Genomic DNA, 18,325 nt, shown 5'->3' with positions numbered 1-18,325 from the left:
GCAGGCCTTGATTCTGTCAGACACATGAAAGTACTTCTATGTCTTTCTCATTCAGCCTCTGTTAACAGAGAATCTGGCAACAAGACTTCAGTCAGGGCTTCGTAATTCAGTGGGATATCACCTTGTCCATGTGCAATTTGTAAGGGTAGCCTTTTGAATCCTTGAAGTAAATTGTTTGCCATTGCATCTTTCCATGCATTTTCCCAATTTCTTCCTGTTGTTACTTTTCAGAATTTTTGTGGGGTCCAGATCCTGTGATTCCTATGATTTTTAAAAATTTGTATTTATGCACCTCATATGGATGCATGTAGGCACTTTCTGATGTTGTAAATGATAGATGTTTGTCGTTGTCTTCCCTTCCTGGTCATCTCACACCCAGGGCAGAGACCTTTGTCAGTGAGAGACCAGACCTCTGAGCAGATCCTATAACCTCTGCCTTACTGATTTCTACATAACAAGTTACTGGAAACTGTATTGGTCACGATAGAGCACGCTCTTCAGAAACTAGAGTGCATTCTGCAACGTTATTCCTCTGTCTGTGCTCAAATACCTGTATTTAACACTGAAGACAAGATTTTTTTGGAGATCTCTATGCCTTGAGTCAATTGTTTAATCATTTTTATACTGCACTGGAAATCTAATTTGCGTGAATGATGATTTTATTATTTTATTTTTACGTGTTCAAAGTTAATCTGAGTACATGAGCTGCCAAGGGGTTTGCTTGCCAGTAGTAGTGTTGGGATGTGTAGTATATGTGTCAGCTTGTCTTCTCTTTTTCTTTTCTCCTTGTGGTTCAAGGAGATTGCACGATACTGAGATGCATGTGCTAATGAGGGATGGAGCATAAGCCTTTTTTACATACTATTTGGACAAAAGAATTTCTCAGTCTTGAGTGTCTGTGGAAAGTCATCTAGAATAAATTATGAGCAGGTGGACTGAAATAAAAAAAGAAAACTTTGAGCCTGGAGAATTCAACTTTAGATCAGCTTTATTTTATCTACTGGAACTTTTTCATATATCTAGCATTATAACAGGAATATATACATTTGGCTGCTCTTGTTAAAATATTTGGCAATGACGTGATAAATACTTGCCTATTCCTCTTCTTCCTACACCATAGCTCCTGAGCCTGTGACACGCTTTTTGTTATCAGAATATATACTCATATTCAGAGTATAGAAGAAAATTTGTAAACTATTTAATACTTCCAGGCTGTGTTTGGTCGATTGTCGTCCAGCAGTTAAACATTGCCCTATTCCCCTGTTCTTTAAGTGCTCCCCACCCTTAAACATGTGGATTATTCTCCTTGCACTATAATACAGAAAAGGAGTACTGAGAAAAGAAAGAACCACAGAGTCACTAAATTTTCCCCTTTAACATGAGATAAACAGATCAGCTTATAACCTTGTTTTTGCAAAAGTGACCACAAGTAACGTTGTTAAAAATACTTTTGGCAGTTATCTTCTGTATGCTTTTTTTAATAGGTTCTTTAAAAAAATTACAAAATGACTTTGTTTACAGATAGCAGATCAGATGTTCTTTCATAGTGATTATCGGCCCCTTATCCGTGATGCCAACAACTTTGTCCTGGATGAACAGACACAGCAGGCTCCACACCTTATGCCTCCCCCATTTTTGGTTGATGTGGATGGCAACCCTCATCCTGCAAGGTATCAAAGACTAGTTCCTGGTCGTGAGAACTGCAGGGAGGAACAGCTTATTCCTCAGATGGGAGTGACATCTTCAGGTATGGAAAATTTCACTTCACTACACAGTAGCCTATCTAGTTAACTCCAGGTGTTCTACACTTTCCTTTTCACTTCGTCCTTTTTCTTCATTTCTGGGCATAGTAGTTCATGTAGTGTGGAGGAATTGCAATGTCCTTGGCACTAATTGCTTGTGACAATTTCACTTGCAGTATTATCATTGATCAAGTCAGTACTAGTTGATGCTACAATGCCACTTAACTTGGAGCTCATTTCATTATTGGAACAGTGTATGTTGCTGAGTGAGATTTCATTTGATCTCTTTGGGGTAAGACTTCCTACTTCAGAAAACCTAGGAAATAGGCTGATCTTCCACAGATCAGTCAGAACAGGCAACACCTACAAGAGAAAAATGAGAACACCTGAAGCATGCAAAAATCCTCTTTCTCTTTAGATGAAGGCAGTCATTCAAATTAAGCTTTGATGGTTTGGTTAGAGAACTCTGAAGACTTGATGAGGACTCAATCTAAGAAGTTCCTCGAAAGTTGTATCTCCTTGCATACAACATAGGAGGAACGTGCATAGTTTGGGCCAATGGCTGGCTGTTGGAAACTGCCTAAATGTAGCCCACATGGGTGGGGATGTAAAAACAATGCCTACTTGTTACGTGTCACTAGTTCAATGTTAGTATGAATGAGCAAACAGTAACTGGTGAAAGTAGTTTTAAATGTTTTCAAGATAAGCATTGTTAAGTATTTGCATATTCTTGAAAATACAGGAAAACTGCCTGTGCCTGTAAATAGGGGCTTATACCCGCACCATACTTAAACCTGTGGTGTGTCAGACATTCCAGGAAGTTTGACTGACAGTTTTGTTACCAAAAGATCTCTTTATCCTCATTTGTAGACTTGAGGATTATAAGCCACTGAATACTTAAAATAATAATTTTTGAGAGGCGTTTCCATATTTCCTCCAAAATTATAGGAATAAATGCTACCTGAGAAGCAGCTGTAAGAAGGAAAAAATCCTAGTGAATTTCTAGTGAATGTGTGCCGTGTTTTATCTCTAACTTTTTAGCTAGAGGCTTTGAAGCTAAATCGGATTTCTAAGGAAGGATGCAATTTTACTTCATTGTTACAGTTACAGCATGGATTCATGTGATTCTGAAATTCTGTAAATTTGGAAATGTCCTGGGCCCATTCTCCAATATAATATCTTGAAACAAGTCAGACTCTGCACACAGACCCAACAATATTAAATTTAATGGTGTGGCTGCATGACACGTAAATGCCTGTAGGAAGATGGTGACCATAACATTTTGTTTAATAGCAGGAAGCCATCAACCAGGCTGACAGAGAGCCAGAGAGATGATGGAAAGACAGTTTACCTCTCTACAGTTTAGCAACAATATATGCAGTCTTACACAGAGCTAAACTGTATTCATGTGTTTTATATGTTCCCTTCCACTAAGGAAGCTCCATTTCTGTCTGAAACTTTATTACGGGATTTGGTGGATCTCCCTCAGAGCACTGACAATTTTATTTCTTGTCAAGTATTCTGTAGGGGCTTATAAGAGTAGAGGGAATTCAGATAGTGATGCTTGATTTACTGCTTAGATGTATGTGAAGCTCCTTTAAACCAGATGTTTTTAGAAAATCAAATATGTACCAGCATCTTTATTATTTCATTTTTAGAAAGAACTTGCTGTTACTTGCAAAGGCAAAATCTCACAAGCTGGGTACATACAAAACATTCATTTTGTTTAGGTAGCAGTTTCCTTATTTAAGATCATTCTTCGGTTATTAGTAGTATTTCCCATTGTTTTCAGTAGACAGTATGTCTGCTCATGAGATCACCAAATAAATCTGACAGTCTCACTACATGAGTCAGAAGACATCCAGCTGTGGTTATGCCAGAGCTCATTCCATGATTCCAAGCTTCTGCTGCTTCAGGGAAGTTCACTTCAACTGCAATAACCTTGAAGCCCTGAGAGCGCTATCTTAAATATTTATGTTCTTTCTGCATACCATTGTCTATTAAGAGATGGCTGCTTCTGCCTAGCCACATAATCAAAGCTCTTCATTTCATAGCACAATTACTGTAATACCTTGTCTTTGATCTTGCAAAGTGCAATTTATACTATGAAACCTCTTTGGAATCATGCTGGAAAAATAATTTCTGTAGCTTGTTTCTTCGAACATTGTCATCTCTCATTACTAAGTTTTTGCAAGTTCTGCTTCTCTTGACCAGAGCTTCCCAGCACTCCACTCCACCATCTAACTTCCCTGTGGAGGTACCTGACTTCCTTTTCAAATCAGTACTGTAACCCTTGCCTTTTTCTCCATACTTCTCAATTTTTTTGTGACCATTGTGAGTATGACAAGAGGTTTTGTGTTGTTTATGCTTGCATGCTGTGTATCTTGCTTGCTGCACAGAAACAATATTATCATCTTGTAGTCACTTCTCTGAGAACTATTTCCTGTCTTTTATTCAAGAGATCTACCCAAAAGGAGGTTTCTTGACTGTTTTACGTACCAATGAAAGTTAGCATTACTTAACCTATGTCATCACTGTGTCTGTTGGGAGCTCAATCAAGCATTTTTACTGCTTGGTGTTCTCCAGTATAGGTAATTCTTTTCTAATTGAGTTAGACCTTCTTGATTGAGGCTTATACTGAAGTGTTTTATGACGCATTTGGGGCAGGCTAAGCACGCATTTGAACAATTTACATTGTCTGAGCCGACAAACAGCAGTTGTATTAAGCTTCTGTGACTTGCTGGCCCTTGATCAAATTTAAACTTTTATTTGGAGTGGCATATGATCATCTTGACCCTGCTTCAGAATATATAATGCTCTCAATATATTAAGAAAAAAATTGTCCTGTTTAAAAAATGGCTGTTAGAAAAATGTGTATTAGCCCATACTTACACATGTGTTTATATACTGTACATGTAAGTTTTCAAGCTAAAACTTAGATGAGCTGTTTATAACATTTGGTTCTACAAATCAACATCTGTGTGTTGTTCTCTTGTATATTTTACTTCACAGGATTGAATCAAGTTCTTAGTCAACAAGCAAATCAAGAAGTTAGTCCATTGGATAGCATGATTCAAAGACTTCAGCAAGAGCAGGACCAGAGACGTTCTGGGGAGGCAGGAACCAGTAGTACCAGCCGGATAAGCAGAGGTAGATTACTGGGGGCTGGGTGTTGTGGCTTTTCTACTGAAGCAGCTGAGAGTTGGAAAAACATTAATCACATTATTGTGCATGATTTGTGCTCTTTGTTGAACAACTAGGAGGGAGGTATGGAGCCATAGAAAATAATACAGCTTTCCCATCTTTTTTTACCTTTCTGCAAAATCTCAGGGTGCTTAACATTACAAATTTATCTTTGTTAAAGTTATTGTCTGCTCACACAGGGAACTTGCAGCAACTGCATTCCCTTAGAAGTAACTACCCTACTGTTTAATCTGGAATTGACCATCTACTTGATTGAAATCTGAATTGTCTCAAATAAGGAAATAGGAGGGAGAAAAGAGGAAGGAGCTGCTTGTTTCTCCGTACAGCTGTTCCGTATTTCAGTGTCTTGCACTAGATTACACAGTAGTTTTCAACCCTTAAAAAATCATGATTGGCAATCTACGTGAGTAAGCAAGAATAGCTTGTGTGTGGAAAGATGTGGGAAAATGTTGAAATTTTGTTATAATGTAGGTGCATGAAGGATCTTGTGTGTGTGGCCTTGTTTTGGTTTGTTTGTTTGTTTTTATCTTTTCAACATTTCAATTTCTTGTCTGTAAATTTTACAGCTTGGATTCCTAGTAATTTCCAGTGTTGTGACTTCATTTTTTTTTTTGAAGGTAGAAGACTGTTTAAGGAATATACTGATTCAGTGAGACAACTCACTGTTTTATAATACAGAACTAGAGTGCAGTAGCAATAGTCAGCTTCACAGAAATGTTTTCAAAAGCATTTTCAAAGAAAAGCAAACCAATGAAACATTTGCTTCACTTCAGATTGTTCATACATCTGCTCCTTTTCAGTGTGAATTTTTAAACAGAGTACTGCAGCCCAGTAGCTGTTTAAGTGTGTGTGTTGTGGTGACTATAGAAACTGCTGAAATAGTTCTAATCAGTTAATATTTTATTTCTTTTGAAGTAATAGATTAAGTAAAATGTTTTCTTTCCTTTCATTTTGAGCTTTTGTTTTTAAGTTCTTGCCTTAGAATTTCAGATCAAGTACAACTATTGCTTTTTGGTTTTTTTTAGGATCTGTAAGTTCTACCTCAGAAGTACATTCACCACCAAATATAGGTTTAAGACGTAGTGGACAAATTGAAGGTGTGCGTCAGATGCATAGCAATGCACCAAGGAGTGAAATAGCTACTGAGCGGGACCTTGTGGCGTGGAGTCGAAGGGTTGTAGTGCCTGAACTGTCTTCTGGTGTGGCCAGGTAAACATAAGACAAGTCTGCAGTGAATTTTAGTCTGGTGAACTTGATTAAATTGATCAGAAGTATTGTGAATAAAAATTGACTATTTAACAAATGATGGAGTAATCGAACTTGTATATGCAATGGTATCTAGCTGCCTCAGTGTTTTCTGACCTGTAGCATAAGATTACAGTATGTTTCAACTCCATTTTTTCCTGCCATTATATGGCATTTTATGGCTGGGACACTGACCTAATCCATTAGGTGCCTGAGGTGAATTTTGGTTTCTAAACTGGAACATTATTTTGTTCAGTAATTAACTCTTGTGATGATTCTTATATCAATAAGTCAGAAATCCCCTACTAGCCACAGTCAAACATAAACTGCTCTAGCTTTTTGAAATAAGATTGAATTCTTTGTTCAGAAAGGGTAATTTTGAAGCCATATTCTGACTGTAAAGAGAAGAACTACTGTTCAAAGGATGTTACAAATGTTGAATGCTTATTCCTTGATTTGGAATGGATCTTCTCAGTTGTAGTATTTTGCTTTAAAGTTAACATCTCAATTTTCTTTTTTCAGTAGGCAGGAAGAATGGAGAACGGCAAAGGGAGAAGAGGAAGTAAGGGTGTATCGGTCGGAAGAGAAAAGAAAACACATAACGAGTCACATTCAAAGAGAAAACAAAATACCTACTTTCTCTAAGGTAAATAGTCACTTATTGCAATAAGAAGCATTAAATTTTAACTCAGTGTGTTAGGCCATATAAATTTAAATTTCTCCTCTTAGTTTTAAATTTAAAAAGCAGAGGTTTGTTTACCTCCCCAAAATGAGGAAGCATGTCTCTACTGATGTTTCACTGTATTCTGAATAAACAATGGGGATTGCTTTTAGAACCCCCTAAATGAGAAGCCCTCCAAATCTGGTGTTAGGGACATGATTTGCTGTAGGGAGTCTGTCACTATTAATCAATACATTCTGCTACTGTTGTCTACTGTTTGACATACTGTTCTAGGGAAAGGTTCGATTAAAACTCAAGTCACAGTTCTTAACCGTAACACATTTAAATACATCTCCAAATACAGAATTAGGTATTTTCTCTCATAGTACCCCAGTAATCATATTGAGGTTTTGTATGGGGTATTTCTAAGTCCTAGTTTTTGCTAGAGCTGGAGTATATTTCTCAGAAAAGAAGAAAACCGGATAGACAAAATAGAAGGGAATGAGTTGTATTAAAAAGGAAATTGTCATAACTGACGATGTTTTCATATAACTTGCAAAATGTAATCTTATGCCTTTATATGCTGGTAAGAAAATGTGAAGGATGTATATTCTATATTTACAAAAGTCATTTTATATTGTTTGTTAGAAATTAGTTTTATCTATGCATCTTATGCTCATCTGTGCTTTTCTAGCTAAATAACCAACTATATTTTGTAATAAAGGAAGTAAATTTTAAACAACTGTAAAGAAGAACCCATGCTTCGGGTTTTGTAGTACGCTTACTTTAGATGAGATTGTTTCACCCTTAGTCAAAAGTGTAGTAAACTACAGGCCTTAGAGAATGCCTGCAAATTGTCCATTGAAATGTAAAAATCACTTATGGGGTTCAAGGTGGAAAAATGAAGAAATGAAATACTTAAGAACAAGTATACAAAAGACTGTGCAGCTCTTAACTTTATCATAGTACCATACTTAATGCCTGTGCTATTTATTATTCACTTTCTTGGGGAGGAGGGGACGAAGATTGAAAGCAATCTGAAAATAAGTAAATTTCACATGGTTAGTGCATCTCAAATTAGTGCTTCTGTATTGTTTAATAATGATGAATGAATTTTATATGCAATTGAAAGAGCAAATTTGAGATGGGCAAGTTTCTACTTGATACTAAATTTGAGTGTTAAGTTTTGCTTCTTTTTTCGTACTCAACCAAAGTAAAGCTGTCAAAAGACGGGAGATGAACACTCCCCAACCCCCAAACAGTCCTCTAATAATTTTCAATTTCTTTATTAAATTTCTTAATTTTTTCTTCAGTTTCTTCCTTATATTAAAATTGTGTGCATTGCTAACTTAAGAAATGATACTGATATGCTAATTTCAATGCTGCAGTCACTATCATTAAGTGTGTTTGCCCAAGATAAAGCAAACAAATATTTTTTCATTGTATCTCCAGTTTTTGTACATAGAGGGAAGAAGCTCTATGCCACTTACAGTTTTGGAGGTGGCCATGGCAGGGCTCATTAATGAAATACCAGGACATCAGAAATCTTTAACTCTTATTTTTCTTTCAGGAATAATAGAAAATGGGCCTCACAAATTCAGATTTTAACAAAGTTATTTCTTGTCTTGAGGGGATGTGTTTTAGTGCTGAATTATAGACTTCTTTTTAGCTTAATTAAATGATTGCACTGCTCAAGGGTTTCTTTTTTTTTTCTTTTTCTTGAGCTACAGCCTAGTCAAAAGATCCTTCCTGATAATGTGAATTCATACCAGCTTACCCTTAAATTTCTAATTGGGTTACCATTTTCCTAAAATATCACTAGGATGTAAAAATAGCAGGGTAAGCTAGTTGGTCCAGTATTTTGGTTTCAGCAATTACTTTTATTCCATCTTTGAAACAAAGTAACTTTAATACAGATGTTTTTGAAAATGTTTCCTCAGAGGAGAAATTTTTTTAGTCTCCAAACTTGAAAGGTAGCACTGGATCCTTTTGAGCCCCATTTTTTTTTTTTTGTGGATATTTATGCCCTTAAAATCCTTCAGAGCAAAAGCTAGCTTAGGAAAACCTTTCTTCAGTTTCATATATTTACCCAGAGAAGAATGTGTCCTTCATTTATCTCAGTCCCTAGAGGGTCTGTGATCTGGATTCTGATGCCCAGAATGTGAGGGAAAGATAACTTGGTAAATCCTTTAGTCACTTCCCACCTTCGTCCTGAGGAAATGCAGCAAAAAGCAGACAGTCATGGTCTCTGCAATTGAATATTTCAGTAAATTTTCCATATAGAAATTATTGCAGAATTCACTAACACTATCAGAACATTTAAATAAATCCTTTTTAAACCCTACAGAATACTTTTTTATGGCATCTTGGAACAAAAACCTCATACTCTTCCACAGTTTATTCTTCATTAAATTTGTCTCTTTTTAGAGGACTCGGGTTGTTGAGAAGTACAGTAATTCAAATCCTTTGAGATAAATCTCAGGGGGATTCAGAAATGAGTAGGTATCAAATGAGCTTTAAATAAGCAAGTTTGCAAGAAGACAATGGTGCTTGATCCCAAGTGATTGAATCTCCCAAATAAATAAAGCTGCTCAGATTTTAGCAATTTTCATTGTTGCTTATTGTTAGCATGAGCAACGCTTTTGCTCAGTAGTGTCTGAACAATAGGAACGGTGAATGGAATTGTCGTCTTCTGTAGTGTCCATAATAAACACACACCTTGGAAGACAAGCAAGACTCACTGCACTCCAAAAACTGTTGTGTTCTATTTTTAGGTTTTTTTTAAAAATAGATATTAGTAACTTAATTATGTCAGCTCTTCTGTTGCTGTTCTTTACAGTGGCGATGTGACTTTAAATACAAGCTGTGTTAGGTCGAAGATAGAACTGGAAAGTACTGTACAAATCTTCCTTTTCCTTTAGTGCACGCAGTAGGTTTTCATAATAATACCTTGTAATTACAGTAGTCTTGCGAGACTACAGTCCTTTTGTGTTGCATAGTGAATTCTTAAGGGTTTAATGAGAGAATTTCTGATCTAGAAGAGATGGGGAACACTTCAAAATACAGGGGAAAGCATTATCTTCTAGTAACCTATAGACCTAAGAATTACAGTGTCAAGAATTCTAGAAAGTATGTCATTCTACAGTACTGTCAGCTGGTGTGGGAACAGAGGAAACAGGGCTTGTATTAAAACATTGTCCTGATATGCAAATTCAGTTGTATTCATAGCAGTAAGAAGTAGTAATTTTTATATCAACTTTTGAAATTTATCAGTTCTGTTCGTATAATAACGATAAAATAATATTTTTCTTCTGTTCCCTTCTAACTGAAAGGAGTCAAAAATACACAAGTAAATTGAAAAGGAGGGCAGGAACAAATGTTAGCATTTTGGATTATGAGCTAAAGTGTAGGTCAGTAAGGAAGAACACAGAGCAGCTGTAATTACTTTTTGAGGAGATTCCAAAGTCCCATTACTAATATTTAGTCCAGGGTCATTATAGGTTATGTTAAAAGTAGTACAGAATTATAGCTTAGTCTTTCTTCTTTAACAGTATCTGCAACTTAGATGGAAGTCACATAAGTGTTCTGGTATTTAAAGTTAGAAGCCCCATATTTCTTTGACACAGGTCACACTGGAAGTGTTTGTATGTGATTGCTTGAGGGACTAATGGAGTTGTGTGGGAAAGCCTAAAAGCTTGGGTATTTTGACCTGAATAGTATTTAGTATCACTAATCTGGGTGTCAAATGAAGAACTCATTTTGACTTTCAAAGTCATTGGTGAGGAATAGGGTTTTCTCTGATCATTATTAAACAAAAACACTTTAAAAAACCAAACAAAAAACCCTAATGGCAGAGGATAGAATGTGGCATTGGAATTTTTGCATTTCCAAAGTGGAACTGTATTTCAAATTATTTTTTTTTTTCCCAGGTGCATGCCAAAGATGAGAAGTGAGGTAAATAACATGCTTAGGTAAATGTTCCCAGTCCGAGTAATTAGAGTATTAGTTTATTAAACGACTGGGATGACAGAGCATTTTAATAAATATTAGAAGAGCATGAAATTTCTGTACGCTAAAGGGTTGATGTGGTGTGTGTTGTAGTAAAAAAAAAAAAAAAAAAAAGACAAAAATGGAAATATTTTAATTACCATTAAGTGGAAATTAGAAGCAGAAATTTCAGAGAATTAAGATTGGAGATTGTTGTGGATGGACAAAAGTAAGCATAGGCCTCTGTTGTGACAGGTGCAAATGACTGTACTGGAAACTAACAGAAACCAGTGGTGCGAAATGTGTGTGCTGTGTTGCTGAAGGTAGCTTAGTTGTGTTCCTCAAAAGTAGTAATTTTTCCACTTACGTGTTATTTAAATGCTTCCAGATAAATTGGCAAGGTGTTAAGAAAAAAATAATGTAAAACCCAAAAGACTAGCACTTGGTGCCTAGTGTCTGTTATCTTCACTGCTTTTGGAAAGTTCTCAGTAATTTATTACATGTATGTGATGTGGTAAGAGTAAAAACTAAGTAATTACAAGTACTGACCCAAACTTGAGGAGAATATGGAAGGATGCTCTTTAGCCAAAGAGAAAATGACAGAACAAGAGGCAGTGGGCACAGACTGCTGAAACAGAGGAAGTTTTGCCTGAACGTAAGGAAGCACTTCATGGTGAGGGTGACTGAGCACGGAGTGAGGCTGTGGAGTGTCCAACCTTGGAGATACTCAAAAGCTGTCTGGATGTGATCCTGGGCAAATGGCTCTGGGTGGCCCTGCTTGAGCAGGGGGTTTTGACAAGATGACCTCCAACTGTTCCTTCCAATCTCAACCATTCTGTGAAATAAAACCTGCTTTTATGCACTGACAGCTTAGGGGATTTGTTGTATTTGTTGTTTGGGGAGAACTCATGGTCATTGAAGAATGTTAAATTTGGACAAAGGAATATATTAATGACATCTGTAATGCAAAAATATCCCCTTTCAGAAAAATAAGAACTGAAATTCAGTAAGGAAAAATTTAAGTTCAGAGATAAATGCTGGGTTGAATAATTTAAATAGCGTATCTAGTCAAGAATGAAAACAGTTATGTAGGCTACTTGACAAATTGATTTTTTTCAGCATAACATTTCAAATGTAATGTTCTGAAAAGTATACGCAGACAAAAAAGCCGAAGTTTCCTTTATTTGTCTTAAAGAGGCTGTGAACGTCTGTTTAATGTTGGGGTTCTGATACTGGACATATGCTTGTGCCCTGCCCCTGTTTAACTTTGTAGTAGCGGCTAATTCCTGTCTTAAGGAAGGAGGAACCGTTTTCAAATAAAGAACAGATACTGCTGGTGAAGAAATACTGTGAAACTGCTATAGCTAAAGCTTTCCAAAATTGCTGTGGCCCTGTATGAAAGTGCAGCAAAACTGTGTGTTGTGGTGGAGTCAGGGTCGTAAGGACAGAGAATGCAGTGGTCTGAGTTGTCAGGACACCACTGAGTTTCCACTGTATGTTTCACAAATGGTGTTACAAAGACCCTCAGCAGTGTCCAGATGACATGTTTGTATCTATCCCTCTCAAATACAGGAAATGCAATCATTTGTATTTTGCAGAAAAACTGTTCTGACAGCAGCTGTAATTTCTAATGTATCTATAGATGTGCTCTGATATTGACTGGAAGCCTTGGATATGATACAGGGTACTTGTCAGCATATATCATTGTTCATCAGATTGTACGGAGAGAGAAAGAGGTGATTGAACCTCAAATCACAGGTTATCATGGCTTTATTTCCGAGCCTTCCGTTAGAGTTGAGAGTCCCAATTTCAAAGTCTTTTTTTAGGATATATATATATGTGTCTTGGAGGATGGGGAAGACCAACTGTGTTTCCTCAGTCAGTGTTGAACATGTTGGTGATAGATTCCATTTTGTCAGAAAAAGCTTGTAATACTTTATCTTTTTAGTCAAAACTCCACGTTCCCCACCCTTCCCCCAAATAAGTAAAGGACTGCCTGACTTGCAGGTTCTCATCAGATTTTGGCAAAGTTGTGCTGAATAGGAGTGATGGTAAAATACATTTTTTGACAAGATGTGGAAGATCTACATATACCTTATGGTCCCTTTTCTGGTCCCTGCTTGAGCAGTGAGGTTGGACAAGGTGACATCCAGAGGTCCCTTCCAACTTCAATCTTTCTGTCATTGTTACTTACAGATAATTACTTGTGGTTTTGTTTTCGCGGGTTTTTTTTCTCCATTCTTGTTTTGGCATTGCATCTTTCACAAAGCAGTTCGGTACCCTTTGGCATCATTATGGCCCAGTATTTATACAGTGATGTTACTTGCTTTCATGAAGGAATAATCTTCTGGGGGGTTTGGGGCTGGTTTGTTGTTTTGGTTTTTTTCCCCCTCAAGCTTTGAACTGCCAAAAGAGAAGAACTCTTTCCAAAACCAAAGCATAATGCAAAGTGCTTCAGTTTTCCAGGGATCCATAGTTCTAGTATAAGTAGGGAGAAGCTGTATTTATAATAACCATTTGAGAAATCTCACCTCTGAATAGAAATGGGGATGTAAATTTTTAGGACTGTTGTTTCTAGAGAGAAGACAGAAGCATTACAGTCAGGCTGTAACGTAGCTTCTGCAAAATACATCCTCACTATTGTGAAGGATTCTTGACTAATTTGTTTCATTGGGCTTATGTGATTACATTCTGTTGCCCATGCTTCCTCATACCACGTTTCATGACGCTAAGAGGCAGATGGGCTTTATAATAAAAAAAGTCACAATTCAGTAGCAGCAGCAAGTTGCTGTAACGCTGGCTTGTGTGACCTCTCTGCTTCAGCAGTGAATCTTGAGAGCATGACGAGAAGTGAGCAGCCCCAGAAGGCCGAGGGACAGAAGGCTGTGTGATGGGCTCAGCCACTAGTCTTGGGGCTGCCTCAGAGCTGTACTGGGTCAGGTCAGAGCAGCTCCAGGAGATCTGGCATGTGCTGCCAGTTTGAATCCAGAAGAAGGAATGCCCCAGGTCTCAAAAGTCTTGGGCAATGTTAAAATGCTGATTACTGAGCAGTCCCATTAGAAGTGTCTCTGGTAGCTGTGCTCTCAGTGGTAGCTTCCCCAGCTTGAATTCACTGGACAGAACAACAGAAACACAGTGCTCACTGAATAGAGCATAGAGCAGTTTGTGTTGGTCCCGTGTGTTTTGTTGAAAACTGTAACGCAGTTGCACAGATTGGCGGGCTGGCCTACCCTACTAAACTGTTGCAGTCATGCCTGAAAAAGGTGTGTATCTTCTGACAGGGAGGGTAGAAGAAAAGCTTTAGCTATCAGAGTTCTGCATTTTAATGAAAATTGTTGTGGCTAAGGAAACCCAAATCTTAGCTACTGCTGCTGCTTAGCCAAGTTTCAGTATGGTTTTCACCAAAAAGTGGGTGTGTTCTTTTTTTTTTTTTTCCCCCTTGACAAGAAAATGTAACCTCATGAACCAACTTTCATCATACATGACAGAAAAGACCTTCTCTTTCCTACAAAAGAAAAAAATCCAAGAGTAATAGGTACAAGCAGTCTGCCCCTCTAGAAGGCTCTGATACTAGTATCTTTCTGTGGTTTGCTCCAGTTCTGCTTGCTTCATTTCTGGGACTGTTCTCTCAACCATCAGCACCTAATAGATACCTGAGGTTTCCTTTATGGAAGAAAGAGAGCACTGGGGAAGTGTACCTCCTTTTGTGGCATCTAGAAATGTCTCCAGAAACTATTTCAATGGATCTGACCTAGGCTAAAGTTCAAATATGCGTGCCGAAAAAATTAGCACAAAACTCTTGAAATCAAGATCATAGCTCTTTATTTTTTCGCCAGGGGTCGGTGATTAATACAAGATTACACACTTTGTGTTGAGAGCAAGTGTTTGCGTTATGTTTATTCTGCAGGAGGGGCAAAATCTCTTTGTGCTGGGGTGTGAAGTGTTTCTTAATTACCGCCTTATTTCACTCTTCTAATCTTCATAAGAACTCAGATTCTTTCCAACTGACTCATTCATTTGAACTCTTCCATGCGTCATCATACCATGTAAAGGCCTTTACTTGCTAACAGTCATCTCTGTATGCTAAGGGATGTTGTTATTGTATGGGTCTCTCTTCTAACAGGTCAGACCCCTCAGCTGCAAAATAACACACTTTGGAGATCTCTGTAAGAGTCCCCTTTTCTCTAATGGACATTTTTAGTGTAATTTTGAGCTGTTACAAGCTGTTAGCAGCCTATCAGTAGTTAACTGATACATACCTTGCAGAGAACGAAGAGTTCTAATAATCAAAGATAAAAATTTTCTATTATATCTGGGAAGAAATTTTAATTATTTCCAGAATATACTGAACTGCTTGGTGCTTACATCTAACTATGCATGTGGAGTGTTTTCTTCAGCAGCTTTTTAATTTTGGACTTGTAGGCTGTGATGGTGAGACTTTTATCTTTTTGCTACTGCAAAAGTTGCTTCCTGGAATACTGTTGTTAAAGAAAATGCTATGTATTAATAAAATGTATACTAAAAACCAATGTATTTTGACTTTTGTGTCTTCACAGAACCATTGTCATGATCATTTACTAGACAACAGCGACTCAAGAAAACAACAAGCTAATCAGCACAACTACCGTACGAGATACGCGGTAGAAGAAACTGCAAGGCCTGCTGAAGAGTTAGAAAATGGGCACAGTTCCTCAGATGTAAGATCCTTGTTCATGAGGCAGTCTTATATATTCCATTTCTACTCGTTAAGCTCCTGCTTCAGCTAATTAAACATTGTTTCTAGTGGAAACTCGGGTTACATTTTTCATTGTGCGTTTTCTTTCACCTCTTCAAAAAATTATGTTGAAATGTCGAATTAGGTTTTCACATGCTGTTGTATGTGTTTAGTTTTGACTAAAAAGTAATTGACAAAAGGGAGAACTGCTCATTTGTAAGGGCATTTTGCAAAGTGTATGTGTGCTTTGTTAAATCTTCGCTGTATTTGTAAACCTATATCAGTATAAGCCGTATGGCCTCGCAGGTATGGTCACCGGCTTTAGGTGGCCCTGCTAGAACAGGGAGGTTGGATAACACGACCTCCAGAGGTCCCTTCTAGCCTCAAGCATGCTGTGCTTCTGTAGGTACAGTAGAGAAATGAGTAATAAGAGTATATAAAGTTTGTACTGGGTTTTTCTTTGATGTTGATTGAAAAGATGTGGAAATACTATATGAAAAGGTTTAGAAATAATTTTCAAAAACGTAAGCTAGCCTTTTTAAATGGAGATTAAGAGGCACTCAGGTCTCCACTGGCTATGTGTTTAAAAAAAACGTTGCTCTACACTGTGTGTCTGTCCAGGCATAGATATTTTCTCACTTCTTTTCATTTAATGAAGTCCATTAAAGTAAAGTAACTACCTGCAAACTAAAATGCCTTTTTAACAACATAAAGCTTTTATAGTGCTTTGTGTTTGTAACGCGTAAAAAGCCTAGAAGAGTCTTAGTCATATTGTCACATATTACGACTTAAGAGTTCCAAAGTAAATGCTTTCTTTTTCCCTGTCTCCCCCTCTGCACTTGTGCCCCCTGCCCCCCCCCTCTTGTTAGGAAGGGGAAGTAGTTGTTGCCAGTGGTGGAACATCGGAAGATGATGAAAGAGCGTGGCACAGTGACGGCAGTTCTAGGTGAGTGACAGTGTATCTTACAGAGAAGAGTCCTGCTGATAAATTTTAAATAATCTTCTCTGTCAACAGTTAATAAGTAATAACTAAAACTTGTGTACATTTAGAAGAAAAGATGAAATAGAACTTAAAACTTTCAGGATGTAATATTCAGCTATATTACTAACTAAAACTTAGGGAAGGTGTCATCCTTGTTTGCCACAAGCAGATTGTTTCCGATTGGTTTTGCAGGAGGGTAGTTCTTTGCAGGCACATGCACACTTCAGGCAAGTGGTAGCAGTTTCCTATGACTGTCAGTCTGAGCTATGTGTCTGCCTCTGCTGGCCCTTGGTTTGAAATTAGAGAGCAAAGATTGATGTAGCTGCAACCCGTCCTTTGTTTCTTCTTTAGCGGATTTATTTTCTGTTAACTTTTGTTCAAAGCTGTTCAAAACCAGAAGTCCTGACAACAATATCCAGACTTCAACATGCATCATCTTGAATTGACCAAGTAAACAGTGGATTTACTTCTAGTGATACTAGAGTTAAGCTTCTTGCAAGACTGAATGATCTCAAGGCTTTTGGTTTACTACCATTTAAGTTGTAGATACAATATAGGGTTTTAGGCACTGGTTTTAACTATTAAAATATTGTATTTATCTAGACTGTTAACTGTAATCTTGTATTGGGTTATATTATATAATTCAATGCACTCTGAATTGCTTTTTAACTTTTATTTTTCAATTTCCTTTTTTTCTTTGCTATATCATACGTAGTGACTACTCTAGTGATTATTCTGACTGGACAGCAGATGCAGGAATCAATTTGCAACCACCAAAGAAAATTCCTAAAATTAAAACAAAGAAAGCAGAAAGTAGTTCAGAGGATGAAGAAGGACCTGAAAAACAAAAGAAGCAAATGAAAAAGGAAAGGAAAAAAGGTATTGAGGAGAAAGATGGACCATCAACATCACCAAAGAAGAGGAAACCCAAAGAGAGAAAACAAAAGGTTAGAAGTTGTTTGTATATTACAGGATGCTCAGTCCTACTGTCTTAGAATTAGATGAATGATTCAGTTACGTATATAACTTATTATTGTCTAATTTGAAAACACATCATGACTTTTACTCATAATAAATGATAATTACTGACCTTTGTAAGTCAAATGATAGATTGCTGTAATGATACGCTTTCTAAATATGATGCGTTTCACTTAAGGAACACTTTAATGTCCTTAACACCATCTTTCCTCAGACCAGAAACTTCCTTTCTATGGATGTATTTAGTAGTGGTGTAACATGTATCTGTATTTTTTTCAGCTGTACTGACTGTCTTCCTGCTTAATTGCAATTTCTTTTAGGTCTGTGCAATCGTGTCATTTTTTTCTGTCAATTCCACCATGTATGATACTTGCATTATGCTTGCCAGTATACTTCATCAAGGGGATTTTCACTTGATCAGGGTTTTATTGTTGTCTGTGTTTTGTTTGCTTTCTGATACAATATCATTCCAGTTTACATCAGTACATGCAAATTTTCAGTGACTTTTGTTAATTTCAGTGTGTTTTTTGGGAGGTTGTTTTGTTTTTAATTAAGCATTGGATCAGAAAACTTTGTTTCTTCATTCTTTCTTTACAGAGCCCAGAAGTGGTTTATCTGGTAGATACTAATTGCTTTCATAAGCTCATAGCTTCTATTTTTGCAATACCCAATGAAACCAACTGTAACATCTAAGAAACTAAATAACTGTATTTTGTATATTTATAAGATTAGTAGTCATCAGCATTCCTTAAGATGGTTATTTCAGCCCTCGTTAGAAGGCAGACTTACAAAACAGCTGTTTTAATATGCAG

At 37.0% G+C, this 18,325-nt stretch overlaps 1 protein-coding gene across 2 annotated transcripts in view; it reads left to right on the top strand.

Annotated features, from left to right (window-relative positions):
• Positions 1–18,325, top strand: part of PHIP (PHIP subunit of CUL4-Ring ligase complex) — a 118,324-nt gene that overhangs the window by 65,531 nt on the left and 34,468 nt on the right. For both annotated transcript variants that reach the window (XM_075046491.1, XM_075046490.1), the window contains exons 17-23: positions 1,522–1,747; positions 4,755–4,892; positions 5,972–6,155; positions 6,714–6,837; positions 15,396–15,536; positions 16,423–16,499; positions 17,251–17,482. In XM_075046491.1, coding sequence (XP_074902592.1) covers positions 1,522–1,747; positions 4,755–4,892; positions 5,972–6,155; positions 6,714–6,837; positions 15,396–15,536; positions 16,423–16,499; positions 17,251–17,482 — 1,122 coding nt within the window. The remainder of the gene's footprint in view (positions 1–1,521; positions 1,748–4,754; positions 4,893–5,971; positions 6,156–6,713; positions 6,838–15,395; positions 15,537–16,422; positions 16,500–17,250; positions 17,483–18,325) is intronic.

This window comes from Buteo buteo, chromosome 15 (assembly GCF_964188355.1).
Source record: "Buteo buteo chromosome 15, bButBut1.hap1.1, whole genome shotgun sequence".
Lineage (NCBI taxonomy): Eukaryota > Metazoa > Chordata > Aves > Accipitriformes > Accipitridae > Buteo > Buteo buteo.
Note: the sequence above shows the minus strand (reverse complement) of the source record. Positions and strands in the feature narration are given on the sequence as shown.